This window comes from Citrus clementina, unplaced genomic scaffold (assembly GCF_000493195.1).
Source record: "Citrus clementina cultivar Clemenules unplaced genomic scaffold, Citrus_clementina_v1.0 scaffold_7, whole genome shotgun sequence".
Lineage (NCBI taxonomy): Eukaryota > Viridiplantae > Streptophyta > Magnoliopsida > Sapindales > Rutaceae > Citrus > Citrus x clementina.
In genome coordinates, this window is record NW_006262075.1 from 6,381,925 (window position 1) to 6,397,440 (window position 15,516).

At 35.1% G+C, this 15,516-nt stretch overlaps 3 protein-coding genes across 6 annotated transcripts; 1 reads left to right on the forward strand and 2 right to left on the reverse strand.

Annotated features, from left to right (window-relative positions):
- The first annotated feature begins 321 nt into the window (after positions 1-321).
- On the forward strand, positions 322-6,260 carry LOC18036484 (inactive protein kinase SELMODRAFT_444075). Of its 4 annotated transcripts, none has more exons than XM_006426444.2 (11): positions 322-858; positions 1,118-1,447; positions 1,550-2,087; positions 2,707-2,861; positions 2,953-3,047; positions 3,188-4,230; positions 4,632-4,792; positions 4,996-5,072; positions 5,156-5,303; positions 5,467-5,616; positions 5,737-6,260. In XM_006426444.2, the coding sequence occupies exons 3-11, from the start codon at positions 1,898-1,900 to the stop codon at positions 5,986-5,988; spliced, it is 2,271 nt and encodes a 756-aa protein (XP_006426507.1). In that variant the 5' UTR covers positions 322-858; positions 1,118-1,447; positions 1,550-1,897; the 3' UTR covers positions 5,989-6,260. The 4 variants fall into 4 exon arrangements, with proteins under 4 accessions (XP_006426507.1, XP_006426505.1, XP_006426504.1 ...); XM_006426442.2 differs by having other exon boundaries at positions 322-529; XM_006426441.2 differs by having other exon boundaries at positions 322-475.
- A 555-nt stretch (positions 6,261-6,815) lies between these two features.
- On the reverse strand, positions 6,816-10,254 carry LOC18036485 (U2 small nuclear ribonucleoprotein B''). Its single transcript, XM_006426445.2, has 10 exons — positions 9,878-10,254; positions 9,467-9,529; positions 8,978-9,059; positions 8,785-8,859; positions 8,617-8,695; positions 8,422-8,464; positions 7,770-7,879; positions 7,571-7,640; positions 7,266-7,348; positions 6,816-7,132 (listed from the first exon to the last, which is right to left on the reverse strand). The coding sequence occupies exons 1-10, from the start codon at positions 10,100-10,102 to the stop codon at positions 7,102-7,104; spliced, it is 861 nt and encodes a 286-aa protein (XP_006426508.1). The 5' UTR covers positions 10,103-10,254; the 3' UTR covers positions 6,816-7,101.
- A 2,035-nt stretch (positions 10,255-12,289) lies between these two features.
- On the reverse strand, positions 12,290-13,206 carry LOC18036992 (PRA1 family protein F2). The gene has a single exon (XM_006426447.2). The coding sequence runs from the start codon at positions 12,963-12,965 to the stop codon at positions 12,411-12,413; it is 555 nt and encodes a 184-aa protein (XP_006426510.1). The 5' UTR covers positions 12,966-13,206; the 3' UTR covers positions 12,290-12,410.
- Positions 13,207-15,516: the final 2,310 nt, after the last annotated feature.

Sequence of the window (15,516 nt, forward strand, 5' to 3'; positions counted from 1 at the left end):
TTAGTTATTTTTGTCTACAAACTGTTGTTAAGGGTAATATTATCTTTACACAGTCAACTAATAGTCAATGTTAAAATTAACTGATGATAGAGAATTTTTTATAAATAAATAAATTTTTACCATCTATTTACAATAAGCTCAAACCACAATAGATGTTTTTAAAAATTACTCATAATTGAGATAACTTTTGGACAATCTAGTAAAGTAAACATTAAATGTTAAAATACTGTATATTTAAATAAACAATAAAAGAAAAAAAAAGGGACAGATAAGTAATAATTCCTCAAGGATCAAAATGAAGCTTGTAACAATAATAATAATTCTAAAAAGATTAAAAGGTCCCACGCTCACATTTTCCTCCATTGTCAACAAACAAACTCATCTTCGTGTAATCATTTTTTATCTCGTCTTCCCTCCAACCCAAACGCAGCCTTAGTCGCAGGCCTCTCTAACAGAGGTTGCTGTTGCACACTGTGTAATATATAAACTCTTCCAAATTTCACTTCATTTTCGCTCTTTCACTCTCATGGTATCGTATCAAACACGTTGAATCATTTTGATCTGTGTTAGTCTTTGGTTGTTTCAGCGTGCTTTTTATTATGTATTCGATGAAAATGAAAGCTAAGTAAGGAGGCTGTTTCGTGTGTTTGGTGCTAGCGCTATCGGCTGTAAAGAAACAGAAAAAAAAAAGAAAAAATAAAGGTGTTTTTGTTGTTTTCTTAAAACAGTGTTTGCTTATTCAGAAACAGGGTTTTGTGCTCATCAATTTCTGGGCTTTTGTTTGATTCTGTGCTTGAAATTTTAAGCATTTTTTTTTTTCTATCGAGTCGTTCAACTGTTCGAAGAAAAGCTCAGCTGGTAAAAATAGTAATATTATTATACGTATGTGCGTGTAGGTTCTTTTGTTTTATCTGTTCAGAAAAATATTAGAATACAGAAGGACAATATGTTGTTGGGTTTTTATCTTTTGCTTTCATATTTTGGGTTTTAGCCGGAAAAATAAATTGTAATAATCTGGCATTTTCTAGGCAACGAAACAGAGTTTGCATTGCTAGTATTTGCATTCAACTTTGAAATACTGATCTAGATTTTTTTTTTTTTTTGGGTACTTTTGCAGACTAAATCTGGCTCTGGGTGCTTAGCAATGGTTTGATTTTGTTGAAAATTGAGTTTGCTTTACCAGTTTAAAAGAATCAATAGTCAAATCCAGCAACACAAAAAGCTTCGATGTTTGTATAGTAAATAAACCCTTCTCTCTTGTCATTCAATGATTTGATGAGTCTTTGGCCGGACACTGAGACAACAGAATCTACTCTGCGCATACACTGTTTTCCCATTTCTGATATTGGATTTCCTTACCACCTGTAGTTTGGCTGTTCTTTCACATCTGTTGACTTTATTTACTGATTTGGAGGATCAAAAGCAATATACTAGAGTGATATATACAGTGAGCTTCACTTTTGGACTTGTGTTTCATTTTTTTTTCTTTGCATTTGGTGGAATATTCATCAGGATTGAGCTTAAACGACTGCTTCTCTTACTTTTTCAGCCAAAAGAATATCTAGATCATCAAGATTGCGGCACCCATTTGGGGAACATATCAAAAGATGAGCTGGTGAAGGTGGCTTCTGTCATTTGTGTGCTTCTTGAGGGATTCATGTGAATCAGTTAAAACGGTCTTGTCATTTCTGAAAATTTGTTGTCTCTACAATTGCCTGGATGGAACGAGATTACGTGATTGAAGTTGTCGGATCAAAGATGGTGTGGGCACACCAATAATGCACAATATGTTCATTTGTGTCTAAAAGACACATTTTTTAGCCTCTTTCATACGTATTGGATGATGGGTTTTCAGAATTGAAAATATTAAGGGAAGGAAGTTTCACAGAAATTCTTTATGGCAATGAGTGGAGAAGTGAAAAAAGGGAAGCAGGAGAAAGGTAGTTCCGATGTGGCTGAGAAGGTGGTTGTTGCTGTTAAGGCATCAAAAGAGATTCCTAGGACTGCCCTCGTTTGGGCTTTGACTCACGTTGTTCAACCAGGGGACTGCATTACGCTGCTTGTGGTTGTCCCTTCGCATAGTTCCGGTACCTACTTTTCTTGCCTTCTGATTTTTATGTTACTTTTTTTCTGAATGTTCTAGTGAAGAACAGTTAATGTTTATTTTACTGCTTTTGGTTTTGACATTGATAATGCTTTTTGTTACCACCATTTTCCGTTTGACCTGATTTCAAAACATTTGAGCAATATTCCCAAAAAAACACTGGGCTTCTTCTAATGTCGAAGATTGGTAGAACTTTCTCTCTAATCCTCCTCCTGGTCAATTCTATTACAGTTGCATTGCTGAAAACTGGAACCTTTCATTTATTGATGAGCAATTTCTGCTCTATGGTTTACTCTTTGGATAGTTGGGTCTGAGCTGTTTGGGATATTTCACACAGTAAGCATACAAATTGTAGATCTACCCAAAGCTGAACTGTTGTACTCAAGGGAGGGAAACTTTGCTGCTTATTAACCATCTACTGTATCTTCTTTCTGGCTCAGAGAACCTTTCATTGGATGTCATTTAATACATATTTGCTAAATAGTCAAGTGTGGTTAAGGTTTCTTTGATACCTTCTTTAAAATGCATGGTTTTATTTTTTGGTTTATCCCTGATTTGGTTAATGTGTTACTAAAAATTGTTTGTTTACTGCAATTCTTTAGGTAGAAGATTTTGGGTTTTCCCCAGATTTGCAGGTGACTGTGCCAGTGGTCACCGGAAGTCTTTTTCAGGAACAATCTCAGAACAGAGAGGTGATATTACAGATTCTTGCTCGCAGATGATCCTTCAGCTTCATGATGTTTATGATCCAAACAAGGTATGCTTCCGTGATGTGTTTATTTATTTTAAATGTCATACCTGATTCCAGTTTGCTGATTCTGTTTTTGAATAATGACTTTATTTTGCAGATTAATTTCAAGATTAAAATTGTTTCTGGATCACCTTGTGGAGCGGTGGCAGCAGAGGCCAAAAAGGCTCAAGCTGGTTGGGTTGTTTTAGACAAGTAATTTACCTATTTCTTTTCTTAGAACTAAATGCATTTCAGATGTCACATTTGACTAAAACTAGGTATGGATTATTGCTAGTATTTGTTAGCATTAATTTATGGATCTTCTGTCTGTATTTGTTGGCTTTCATTCACAGACAGCTTAAACATGAGGAAAAGTGCTGCATGGAGGAGTTGCAATGCAACATAGTGGTTATGAAGCGGTCACAGGCTAAAGTTCTTCGCTTGAATTTGGTTGGAACATCCAAGAAAGAAGCTGGAGTTGCTTGCCCATTGCCTTCTGACCCAGATGAATCATTTGAAAAGGATCCAAAGAACAAGGACAGTTCTTCGGGTTCCATCAGGGGACCTGTTGTGACTCCAACTAGCAGTCCAGAGCTAGGGACTCCATTTACTGCAACTGAAGCTGGAACTTCATCAGTGTCAAGCTCAGATCCTGGAACTTCACCATTTTTTATCTCAGGAATTAATGGAGATTTGAAGAAGGAATCATCAGTCATTAGGGAAGACCGGAATCTTGAAGACTCTAGTTCGGACACAGACAGTGAAAATTTGTCTGTGTCATCGGCCAGTATGAGGTTCCAACCATGGATGACAGAGTTTCTTAGATCTCATCATCAGTCATCACACCAGATGGAAGAAGAATGCTCTAGAAGAACTAATAATAAGACTCAAGCATCGACAACTAAAGCTTTGCTTGAGAAGTTCTCTAGGCTCGATCGAGATGCTGGAGTTGGAATGTCAAGCTATCGGACTGACTTGGAATTCAGTGGAAACGTTAGAGAAGCAATATCACTATCCAGAAATGCGCCTCCTGGCCCTCCTCCATTGTGCTCAATATGTCAACATAAGGCGCCGGTATTTGGCAAGCCACCAAGGTGGTTTAGCTATGCTGAATTGGAGCTTGCTACCGGCGGCTTTTCACAAGCCAATTTCTTGGCAGAAGGTGGGTTTGGATCTGTTCATAGGGGGGTACTGCCAGATGGTCAGGCAGTTGCTGTCAAGCAACACAAATTGGCTAGTTCTCAAGGGGATCATGAATTTTGCTCAGAAGTGGAAGTTCTGAGTTGTGCCCAGCACAGAAACGTTGTTATGTTAATTGGATTCTGTATTGAGGACAGGAGGAGGTTACTGGTTTATGAATATATATGTAATGGGTCTCTGGATTCTCATCTATATGGTAATTTTTCGCTTCCTCATTAGAAGATGTGCTCATAGTATAACACAAATGCACTGAATATTGTTATAAATGACCAGTACGCGTGATTAATACTACTTGATTAGCATCTACTTACTAGTTCTAGGTTCTGATTTGTGGCTCTTGGATACGTACTTCGAGGACCTCTGAAAGGTCTCTTTTTCACCGTAATCACTATTTTGCCTAAGATCAGTAATTTTTTTGGCATTACCAAATGTGTTCTGTCAATTTGTTGTAATCATTTATTCCAGAGTGCACTGAAACTTGAAATAAGTAAGGCTTTTCTGTTGTTAAGAGATTCATTGCTATCATTTATCCACATTGTCATTTTATTCATGGTTAGCATCTAAGTGAATGAACAATAAATGTGGATATTGTTTCAGGATGTCATCAAGAGCCATTAGAATGGTCTGCACGGCAAAAGATCGCTGTGGGAGCTGCTCGAGGTCTGCGATATCTTCATGAAGAATGCAGAGTGGGCTGCATTGTGCATCGTGACATGCGACCAAATAACATCCTTCTCACCCATGATTTTGAACCACTGGTAAGAATAACTACTTTGGTTGGAAAATTTAAAATCTACCTGTTAATTTTGTCCTTGATCATTGCATGTTTGGAGATTGATTTTTGCCCTTGATTGTTGATCCCTTGATAAAAATCAGAATACATTTTCTTTTTGCTTTATTCTATTTCAAGGTGCTTGAATTACTAGGTGCTGTGTTCTAAATTTAGCATTTCTTTTGCTAGGTTGGAGATTTTGGCCTTGCAAGGTGGCAGCCTGATGGTGACATGGGTGTGGAAACAAGAGTAATTGGAACATTTGGGTAATCCTGAATGCTAGCTTTTGCTTTTAACTTCAATCTTCCCTTGCAATTATAAACATGAATAAGGTTCTGCTGCTGTGTAGGTATTTGGCGCCGGAATATGCTCAAAGTGGCCAGATTACTGAAAAAGCTGATGTCTATTCATTTGGTGTGGTATTAGTTGAGCTTGTTACTGGACGAAAAGCAGTGGACCTCAACCGACCAAAGGGCCAACAATGTCTTACTGAATGGGTATGCTGTAATGATTTCTGCTTATTATATGTTTATCAATGTTGAATTTTAAACTGTTATGAAGTGTGATTTATTCTCTTAGATACATGGAAAATACTTTGCTAAAATAAGAAGCCAACGAAACAGGTATTGATTTGTTTTTATGCACTTTGATGTGGAATAGGCACGTCCGCTTCTTGAAGAATATGCTATAGATGAACTGGTTGACCCAAGGCTAGGGAATCACTATTCTGAACATGAAGTATATTGCATGCTTCATGCTGCATCTTTGTGTATAAGGCGCGATCCTCATTCCAGGCCCCGCATGTCACAGGTAAAAAGAAACTTTGATTTTAAGCAGTTAAATTTCTTAGATTGTATTTCATTATGTTTATGAATAAAGTTTGAGTCCTTTAATTTGCTTAACTTTTTTTTTTTTTGTGGGGGGTAAAAGGTGCTTCGCATATTGGAAGGTGACACGGTCATAGACACTTACATGTCAACACCTGGGTATGATGTTGGCAGCCGGAGTGGACGGATCTGGGTAGAGCAGCAGCAGCATCAGCAACAGCAACTACCTTATAGCGGTCCCTTGATGAATGAGGCTTTGGAAGGATTTGGTAGGAAGCTCCCCCTTGATTCGCTAAAGGCAGCCTTTTGGGAAAGGGATAAGGCCAGAAGGACCTCCCGTGAAAATGATCTGTAAAGAGCTTACCTTTCATATCAACTAGTAGCTGCTAAATACGTATTTTGGTCCTTTTGTAATCCCCCCTTTTACCCAGTTCTAGGTTCTTTCTATTTTTTTCCCAATGTCCATCTATATTTTGCTCATGTATAGTGGTAGGGAAAGTAGGCAAAGTTAAGCTTTTGTAATTCTTTCGAAAAAATGGAGGAAGCTGAGAGTATCATGTTCTTAGTTCTATCTCATCTGTGTGCCTTTTGGCTAAATCAATTAAGCCTTACATGGATTATGCCTTCACTCTGTTCTGTACGTTTCTGTTGTCTGAATTTTCAATTTTTCAATTGTGGGGACCAAGATGGCAGCTTTGGCGGGACTAGTTATTGGAGGCGGAAAATTACTCTGGAGAGGCAGCAGATAAAACATAAATCTGAAATTTGTCTAGCCTTGGGAAGCTGACAAACGACCAAGCTAAGCTGCAAGCATTCGAACCAATCACCGTGCAAAGTATTAAATGCAGGCAGAGAATCGACCTATCCTGGGTGTTTTTTAACTTTTTTTTAATTAAATTTCGAAATTACTAGAGAAACACACGAGAGGACAAGGATATAACCAAGATCTGCTGGTCTTCTAATGATGACGAGAGCTAGCAGAGATTCAGAAGGCAGGCGATCTAAAACAAAAAAAGGTCATTTATTGTGGTAACATCAGTACGTTTGAAAGTTGGCATGACACAGACAAATAGACAATTAGACGTTGGACAGCCACAGGCTACTCATGCCTTATCCACGGGGCCAGTATGTATATTTTTGCATCATAATCATCAGACCGAATCCTGAACCTCAAGCCTGAAAACCGAAAATTTGATTGAGAAGTACTTAATTGAGTTAATTCTGAATAACTTAACACTGAGGTAAAAAGAACCATCTATCTTGTTTAATGTTCTACATTCTCGACAAGTTTACATTGTTGGATATTTCAGCTAACTCTTCAACTATTGAGGGGTACAGAATCACACAGCTAATATGGATGAAAAAGAAATAATAATAATAATAAAGAGGAAAGCTCCATCAACTGCAATCCTATTTGGCTGAAGACTTCCCGATAAAAAGAAAATTGTCAACCTCACTCCCTTCTCCCCTACAACTTGCGCATTTTCGACCTTGCATACCTAAAGGGGAACAATTCAAAATAAATAATAGAAATCTTGGTTTAAATCTAGATAGCAACAGTGGAAAGTAAACATTCAAGTGCATGTTTAGAGAAAGTATTTCAAGCTAGTGAAACAAGTTCAGCAGAGGTACTCTATGTGCATGCCGCCTCGATCAGATGACGGTAACGTGCTGTCTTGAAGCCCCTCCATGGCTATACTAGCTTGTTCAACTTCCTGGGAAGACACAGCAAAAAAGACCATTTAATGAGATCATGCGATCATTCACAAATAATGTTATGACAAATAACCCTAATCATACAGTTTGGATGCATCTTCACACAGTTTAGGCACATTAACCCTAATCAGTCATCAAGGAACCATAGTCATAAACTCATAATATGTTGGGGCCATCTCCTATAAATGGTAAAGTCACATTTATCCAGCATTATCAAATACCTCAAAATCAGCAAATGCAACTGGCATTCCACCTCTAGCACGCATTTTGAGCATGTTGAATCCCGGATAACTACAGCCCTCCAAAACAATGAAGCAGATGTGGATATTATCATAAAACAGAGAAAAATCAATCACTACATCTGAGGAAGAGAAAATTCCAGCCAACAAATATTGGAGTATGGATACTATTGTAACTTACGCTGATAAAGTTTGCTTTAGTTCATCTTCAGTACAGTTCGGACCAAGGTTTGCAATAAATAATGTTGAACATGGTTGAACACCGCCTTCATAAGGTTTTTCTGACTGCTCCTGCAGCAGTGAAAGAGTCGAAACACTTTTTTCACTCAGATAATCAACATGCACACACTGCATTAATGATAACGATATGGTAATCTTTAAATGGAATGCATATATTGATTTGAAGTTTCAGAAATTTACAAAGTTTCATCCTCTGGTACTCCTCTAGTTTTACTTTCCAAAATTTTCTCAGAACATTTATCCTCTCCATAAGTTGTATGACAATACTGCCATTTTACTGAGTAGAGAACTATCATTCATCAAATGTAGCAAAAAAAATTTCATTCAAACTGAGCAAAGCAGAGGAATGATTCTATATGAATGCATAAAGCCACAAATTATGATATTTTTGTCCTTCTGATAACAGTCATTTCACTAGTGCAGACTTCCACATGTACCTGATAAAGGTTTTCTTTTTTTTTTTAAATTAAAAAAAAAACATATAGATCAATGCCACACGTAATGTAACATTTTTCACAAATCACTATGAGAAATGAATTATCTTCCCACAACCTCCCCTGCATTTTTAGATAAGTGAAGTGGCTTTCACTTACATTTATGGGTGCCACAGCATTGCCTGAATCAGTAGCTCTCTCACTGCTTATTACAAGACAAAGAGACAAACTTAGAAATGCACAAAAAACGTAAGACGAACCAAATAAATCTTCTAAACTCTGGATTTTAAACACAGCAAAATTGGAAAAATTCACTCTTAAATCCATGATCATGTTTTCTCAAGTGTTTGTAACCTCTGTGTAGTCACGAAATCACCCTTATCGGCCGAATCAATATTGCGTACAGGGGATGCTTCATCTGTATCACTATCTCCTGAAAGTGGAAAAGTGTGCCAACATGAGCAGGTATTTAAAAATAACGCTCATCTCTTGGTGAACGTTACAAGTTAATCATCAAATTACCATCAGCACTCGATGATTCTTGAACGTTAGCTTCTGTTTTAGTTCTTTTATCAATAACAACATAGGCACCACTCCCTGAGAAAGAAAGAAAGTCAGCCGCCAACTATCCCAAAAGTTATTTGGAGGTCAACCAAAACTCCTGCAGTGATTTGCATGCACTTGGGGAAATTTTTTTGAAAATACAAGAGTGTACCTGGCTTGCGTTTTTTTCTTGAGTTTGACCTAGCCAGTTCAATATGCAGGACTGATCCAGATTGTGGATCAAATTTCACACCCTAAAAATAATCATCAAAGAAACAAGTCAGAAGCAACACCCACTTCCAATACCTTATAATAGCATTGCAACCTCCACGGAAGATGTATTGATTAGAAAAACAACTGGAAGCTGAGCTCTCATTCCTGTTTGAGTTCACTGCTAAAATACAATAAAGTATATAGATGGGAAACACTCAGCAGCATGTTCACCGTTCTTTTATTTTCTTATCACAAGGAACGAAAGGATTTTTAAAGGTAGCGATCTACTTATTGTAAACAAAATTCCCAAGTTCAAAGTAATCTCCAATTCTCCAGATATAAAAATATTGAGCTAAGCATACACATATTCGGACGACCATATCGAATTTGATGACAGCAAAAGCAGAAGTACAAACAAAATATTTTTACTGAATAATTAAGTTCTCACATTCAACTCATGCAGTGCTGCAACTGCTGTTTGATGATTGACAAAGGTGGCAAATGCAACAACCTGAAAACAAGAGATCAGAGCCTTCGATGCGTTACAACAATCCCTGTTCTAATCACCTTACAAAAACGCTAAAAATGAATTAATAACGTAATGCATATATATTCAGCTTTTGCAATTTCTGAGAGTAAATTCTTAACTTTTTTTCAGCAATTAAAAGCTATATAGAAAGCTTTAGCAACACAAATACATGAAGATTACCTCATTACAACCAAATGAAACCGATTTTTGTCTTTTATAATAAAGTTTTCATCGTTCTCGGGAAACAAACAAAACGTTGAAAATTTTCGCGGGAAACGAACAGAAAGTTCCAAAATTTTCTCGGGAGAAAGCGAAAGAATGGGGGGCTACCTGGTTGCCGCGACCAGTATACTTGAGCTGACAGAAGTCGAAACCGGGCTTTCGGCGAAAGAGGTTGTGAATTTCACGCGCTCGGACATCGTCGGGAAGTCCCGACACGAATAGCGTATTAATGCCGTTGTCTTGCTGTTGGTGATGGTATGGAGGAGGCGGCACCGGCGGGGGAGGAGGATGAATTGGAGGGAGGTAGTAGGGATCGTACGGCGGGTGAGCCATCAAGATGGACGGCTCTGATTGATCGTAAAGAGTGTGTGAAACGCACTTCGAATTTGCCTCTTCACTTTCTAATACCGATTAGCACCTTGGAGTACAATGGTTTTATGCATGTGGTACAAAAACCATTAGCATCAAATTGTGATTATCATAGTTGGGATTTGCTTTCTTTTAAAAGTTAAAACAATGAAACACACAACTTTCTTTCATGGTAATAAGTAGCAATACACACTTGTTGATTGCAGACATTTAGATGAATATACAATTTAATTTATTACAAAATATAAACAATGAAATCATTAAAAAAAAAATATTGATGGGTGGAAAGAAAAATAATACACCAGAACATCCATAATTATATTACCACGCAAACTCAATGTAACAAACCCATCATTACAAAATAGACCAATATAATTTTGTTATTATTATCCAATGTTGACATAATGAGATTAAGGGTCCACAACTCCAAGTCTCCAACTCATTAATTTCTTCTATTTGTGTGTATATATATAATAATTTTTTTAATATGAATACTCTTATTCTTTGTATGTGAACATACTGTTTAATCATAAAATTTAATAGAATCAAAATTTTAACTCTTAAACTGCACGATTTTACAATTTATTCAGAAATAAATTTATTAAAACTCTACAGTTTAAAAATATATTTGCATTAAAAAAAAATCCAAGCATCCAAACTGAAAAATCATTGTAGATTTTAAGACCATGTTCGTATTAACAAAAAATAATGACATCTGAACTCAAGAATCATTGTATACTTTAAAGTTTCATTCATTGGATGCCTCATGTCTTGGGCCTTGAGAATATGAAAAGCTGAAAAGCCTTATGATAAGCCTAAAAAGTTGTTCACGTTATATATTTTTTTAAAGTTGTTCGTTATATCCCTAAAAGATTATGTTAATTTTATTTTTAAATATTTATTTATTTACTTATGTGATAAAAAAAAGTGAAAAAATATATTAATTTTTTTTAAAAATTAAATAAAAAATAATATTATTTTAATTAAATAATTTTTTAAAAAAAATAAATGGTAATTAAAGCACTTCTCTCATTCTCTAACAAAAAATAATAAAATATAAATTGAAGAGAAAGAAAATAAATCTATAAAATTGAATAGAGAGAATCATTTCTTATTTAAAGAATCTTAATTGAAGTACCGTTTAAAATTTTAAATATTAATATAACTTTTCAAATAAGTAATAAAGTTTTATCTCATTTAAGGTGGCTCTTCAAATAAATAATAAAGTTTCATCTGATCCTGCTTAGCTCTTCAGCATGCATACTTAGAAAAACAGATAAAGGCATTTGATCTTATTATAAACCAACAAAGATAAAGGCATTCATTCGGTCCAGTGGCTGCAAGCAGTGAATAAAAAGACCATCCAATTCAAAAAATTTCGAGCGCATTTGCAACCCCCCGAGGGTGGGAAAAACATTTTCGTTGGATATGTTACGAATTAACAAATTACTTTTGAGCTTTGGGTCGATGATATCTGAGTGCATTAGTTTTCGTCCGAGTCTCTACAAAAGTCAAACAAAAAAAAACAAAACAAAAAAATCTTCTCCTAGAGATAGACGGTGGAATTAATGAACTTAGTTGAGGTGTGGACCGTGGAATAGAAAACATTATTCGATAAATCATGGATTGAAGAATTTGTAGGCCGTAACAATTTTTTTTTATACACTAATATATTATACTCAGAATTCTATTGATATTTATAATAAAAAATCAGTTAAGATTTTTTTAATTAATCTTATTATAATCAGTCTGACTATTAATAAAATTAGAAAGAAATATACCTTCATTATTAATATCATAGAGATATCAATTCTATCCATATATCTTAATAGAATCAAAATACTCTCCTGATCTAATTTTCTCCTGAGTGAAAAAAATATGAGTGATTAATAATTAATAAATAAAAAAAAATTAAATTTTATCTATACACTATCACTTAAAAATAAATAACCCAATATTTTTTAAAATTAATAAGAGCTCACATTTTCCCACCTCAATATATGGGGAGACAACTAACCCCCGTTGGCAATGATAACTAAAGGTCAAAGAGCCTTAATTGGTTGCAAGAGTGACTGTGAGTGATTTCAATAGTCCACAAATTTGAGTTACGAAGAAAAACATCCAAATTATTGAACAAAAATGAACAAAGTAAAAAGGCAACAGTCGAATTTCAATTAATTACATGAATTAATTAAACCCAAATTTAGACACAGTAAAGAAACACGGGTGACGACGACGACATCGAGAGAGTGCTAATAAATTAAATAATTAATTAAGAAGAAGAAGGTGCAGCAGTACTCATCAAGTGAGCAGATTCTTCATCCAAGAACAAATCATCGGTCTTCCTCAAGGCGGCGTGCAGCAGCACAACGACGGCCCCGATCAGCAGCGCCAGCAGTATGTTCTCCGTGGCTCTCGTCAAGAACAAGAACACCAGCGTCAGCACCGACAGCACGAGCAGCACCACCCGGTCGTCGATCGTGCGGCCCACGACCACCAAGGGCTGGTCGCGCAAGAAGTAGAGGAACAGCCACGCGGCCATCATGACTATGAACACGATCAGCGATACGGGGTGCCAGAGGAGGCTCAGGAAGAGCACCAGGAGGACGATGATGGCGTAGTTCATGCGGAAGTAGGCGGCGTTGACCTTCACTCTGTTGATTGCTTCCTTGAAGTTGGCCGGGAACTTCACGGCGTGAATGTCGAACATCAGTTTCCAAGGGTGGCGGGAGCCGAGGCCAGCTTTGATGCGTTCTTTGGCGCGTGAGACGTATTCCAGGTTCGACGCCGCCCCCGACGACGTCGGAATTGTGCCGTAGCTGGTCATTTTATTATTTTTATCTTTTTTTATTGGCCTTCAGAAAGAAAGAATTGGTTGGTTGATTGATTATTATTTGGAAGAATTAATATGAAGGGAAAAGAAAAAGAATGATTACTGAAGAAAAAAAAAAGAAAAAGAGAGGGAACCTGGGAGTGGGAGGTGGTCGAGGGCGTGAAGAAGCGAGATGTGTGGGTTTATAATGTGACGTTGAGCACCATTTGCTTTGGTACTTACTATAATGCGTGCATCACATCACGTGTCATCTCATCTCATCTGGGTTTATGATTATTTTGATTTGATATTTGTGCAAATTGTTAATGGTGTTATGTTTGACTTCATGGTTCATTTGGATTCGTTGTATGCATATAACTAAAATTAGCTGGAATGAGGATATTACTTTTAGAAAAAGATAATTTGTTGTTTAGTTGGGAAAATTTATTCTTGTAAGTTTTCTTTATCAAATGGAAAATTTGATAAAGATAAGTTTTCATATAAGTTTTTTCTTTAGTTTATAAATTTGATAAAGACATGATTATTAAAAGATTCTCATTCTTTTACTACTTTAAGAATGGTAAAATATCGTATGACTGTAAAAAATATATATTTTACTGCCATAATCTCGTAAAATCTTTTATTTTATAACTTTTCTAATTAAAACTATTAGTTAACCGGATAGTTGATTAGTAAAATATCAACTTTGTCCTTTATAGTAAAAATGCACAAATAGAGATATCAAATGGTAGGTAAAAAAATTATTGTTATGTCCTTAAATTGTTTTTTTTTTTTTTTGAGTTTTGTTATACACAGATTGTTATTGATATTATATCTGACATTACAATTATAATATTTACAATCGTACTAAACAACTGGGACCACCGCCATACATGAACTCACTAAAACACTTACTCAGATACTTTAAACCCTCTCTAATATTTGAGGGGTGCCTACTACACTCACATTTTATTCGAGGGAGAAAATATGTCTACTAATTACTTAATAATTGAGGGAATACTGAAACTAACCTCTATAATACTCATTGTAAGTGAAAAACTTCTCACATTTGATCAAATGTCCATTGGTACGTCCTTAGATTGTTAAATAATAATTTAAGTATGAATTGTGAATAACCCTAACTTGTTGTAACTATAAAAGTAGTAAATTGATTAAAATACCCCTGAATATTTTTGTTAAAAAAAAACTTAAATTATTGTTAAACTTAAACACTTAACAATGATTTTATATTTATTATTTGATACTTCTATATGTGTGTTTTATCATAAAAGTTAAAATTAATATTTTACTAGTCAACTAACGGTTCTAATGAAAAAGTAATAAAATGAAAATTTCTACAAACTTGTAGTGGTAAAATGATAGAAAATAATACTTTTTTATAATCATTTAATATTTTATAGTTCTTAAAGTGGTGAAATAATAAAAACCCTTATTAAAACTAATAAAAAACCATGGGATTGTCATACTAAGAAAACCATTCAACGGTGGAGATTGGTAAAGTTGATGAAGTGTGATGGATTGCACAAACATTATTACAATCAATTAGTTGAAGTTGTGAAGTAGAAATGTAGAATATAGTTCGGACCCGACACTTTGGAACTACCCATCAAGCAAGGGCATAAGTTGGACTGGTATGCAGATAAGACCACACTAACCAGTGTGGGGACGGCACCGATTGAGAGACGTCAGGGTGCCACCGAGGCCGGCCACTCCGCCACGCGGCATGTTCCAAGCCACTAGAAAATTGTACACCAGCTTATCTTTCCCATCAAATAAAGTTGTCTGCGTCTTTGGGCTAATCTACAGGCACAAGTACCTGCCACGCGATAACAGACCAATAGATTTTGACCAAAGTTTTTAAAAAATACTGACCAGTTATATGTTACAGCACGTAAAGTTATGTGCATAAAATATAACTCCATGTGGTGGCAGCTGGTGTTGTTTGAAATATTTCACAACGTTGCCCCTTCTATAAAGTGTGTGCATATATATATAGTCTTTCGTGGACGTTTATATTTTTTTAAAAATATAAATAAAGATTTTACGCTATTGTCAAAAACATTTTGACAAATAATTTTTCAACACTTTATAATAATATAAAGGGTAAAAACTTGTTTAGTCCCTATATTTTGAGCTTAGTACCCATTTAATCCCTATATTTTTAAGAATACCTCAAAACATCCTTACTATTAAATATTGACACTTATGCCATTATTTTTTTTATTTTTTTTAGCATGCTTTTGTAATTTTACACTCTTACAATAATGTTTCTTTTTTAGATATTAATAAAAAAATTAGATTATCAAATTAAACCCAAAAATAAAATAAAAAAATAAAAAAGATATATATTAATTTTTGTGGAAGCTCATGTGTGTCTAAAAAAAATTAATTTTGTAAAAAAATAAGTTATCAATTTAAAAAAAAATTAATATTTTAACTTCTTAGCAGACTGTTCCACAAAAATTAATATTGTTTTTATTTTATTTTTTGTGTTAAACTGGTAATTTAATTTTTCTTTTTAATAATGTTTAAAAAAAGAACATTA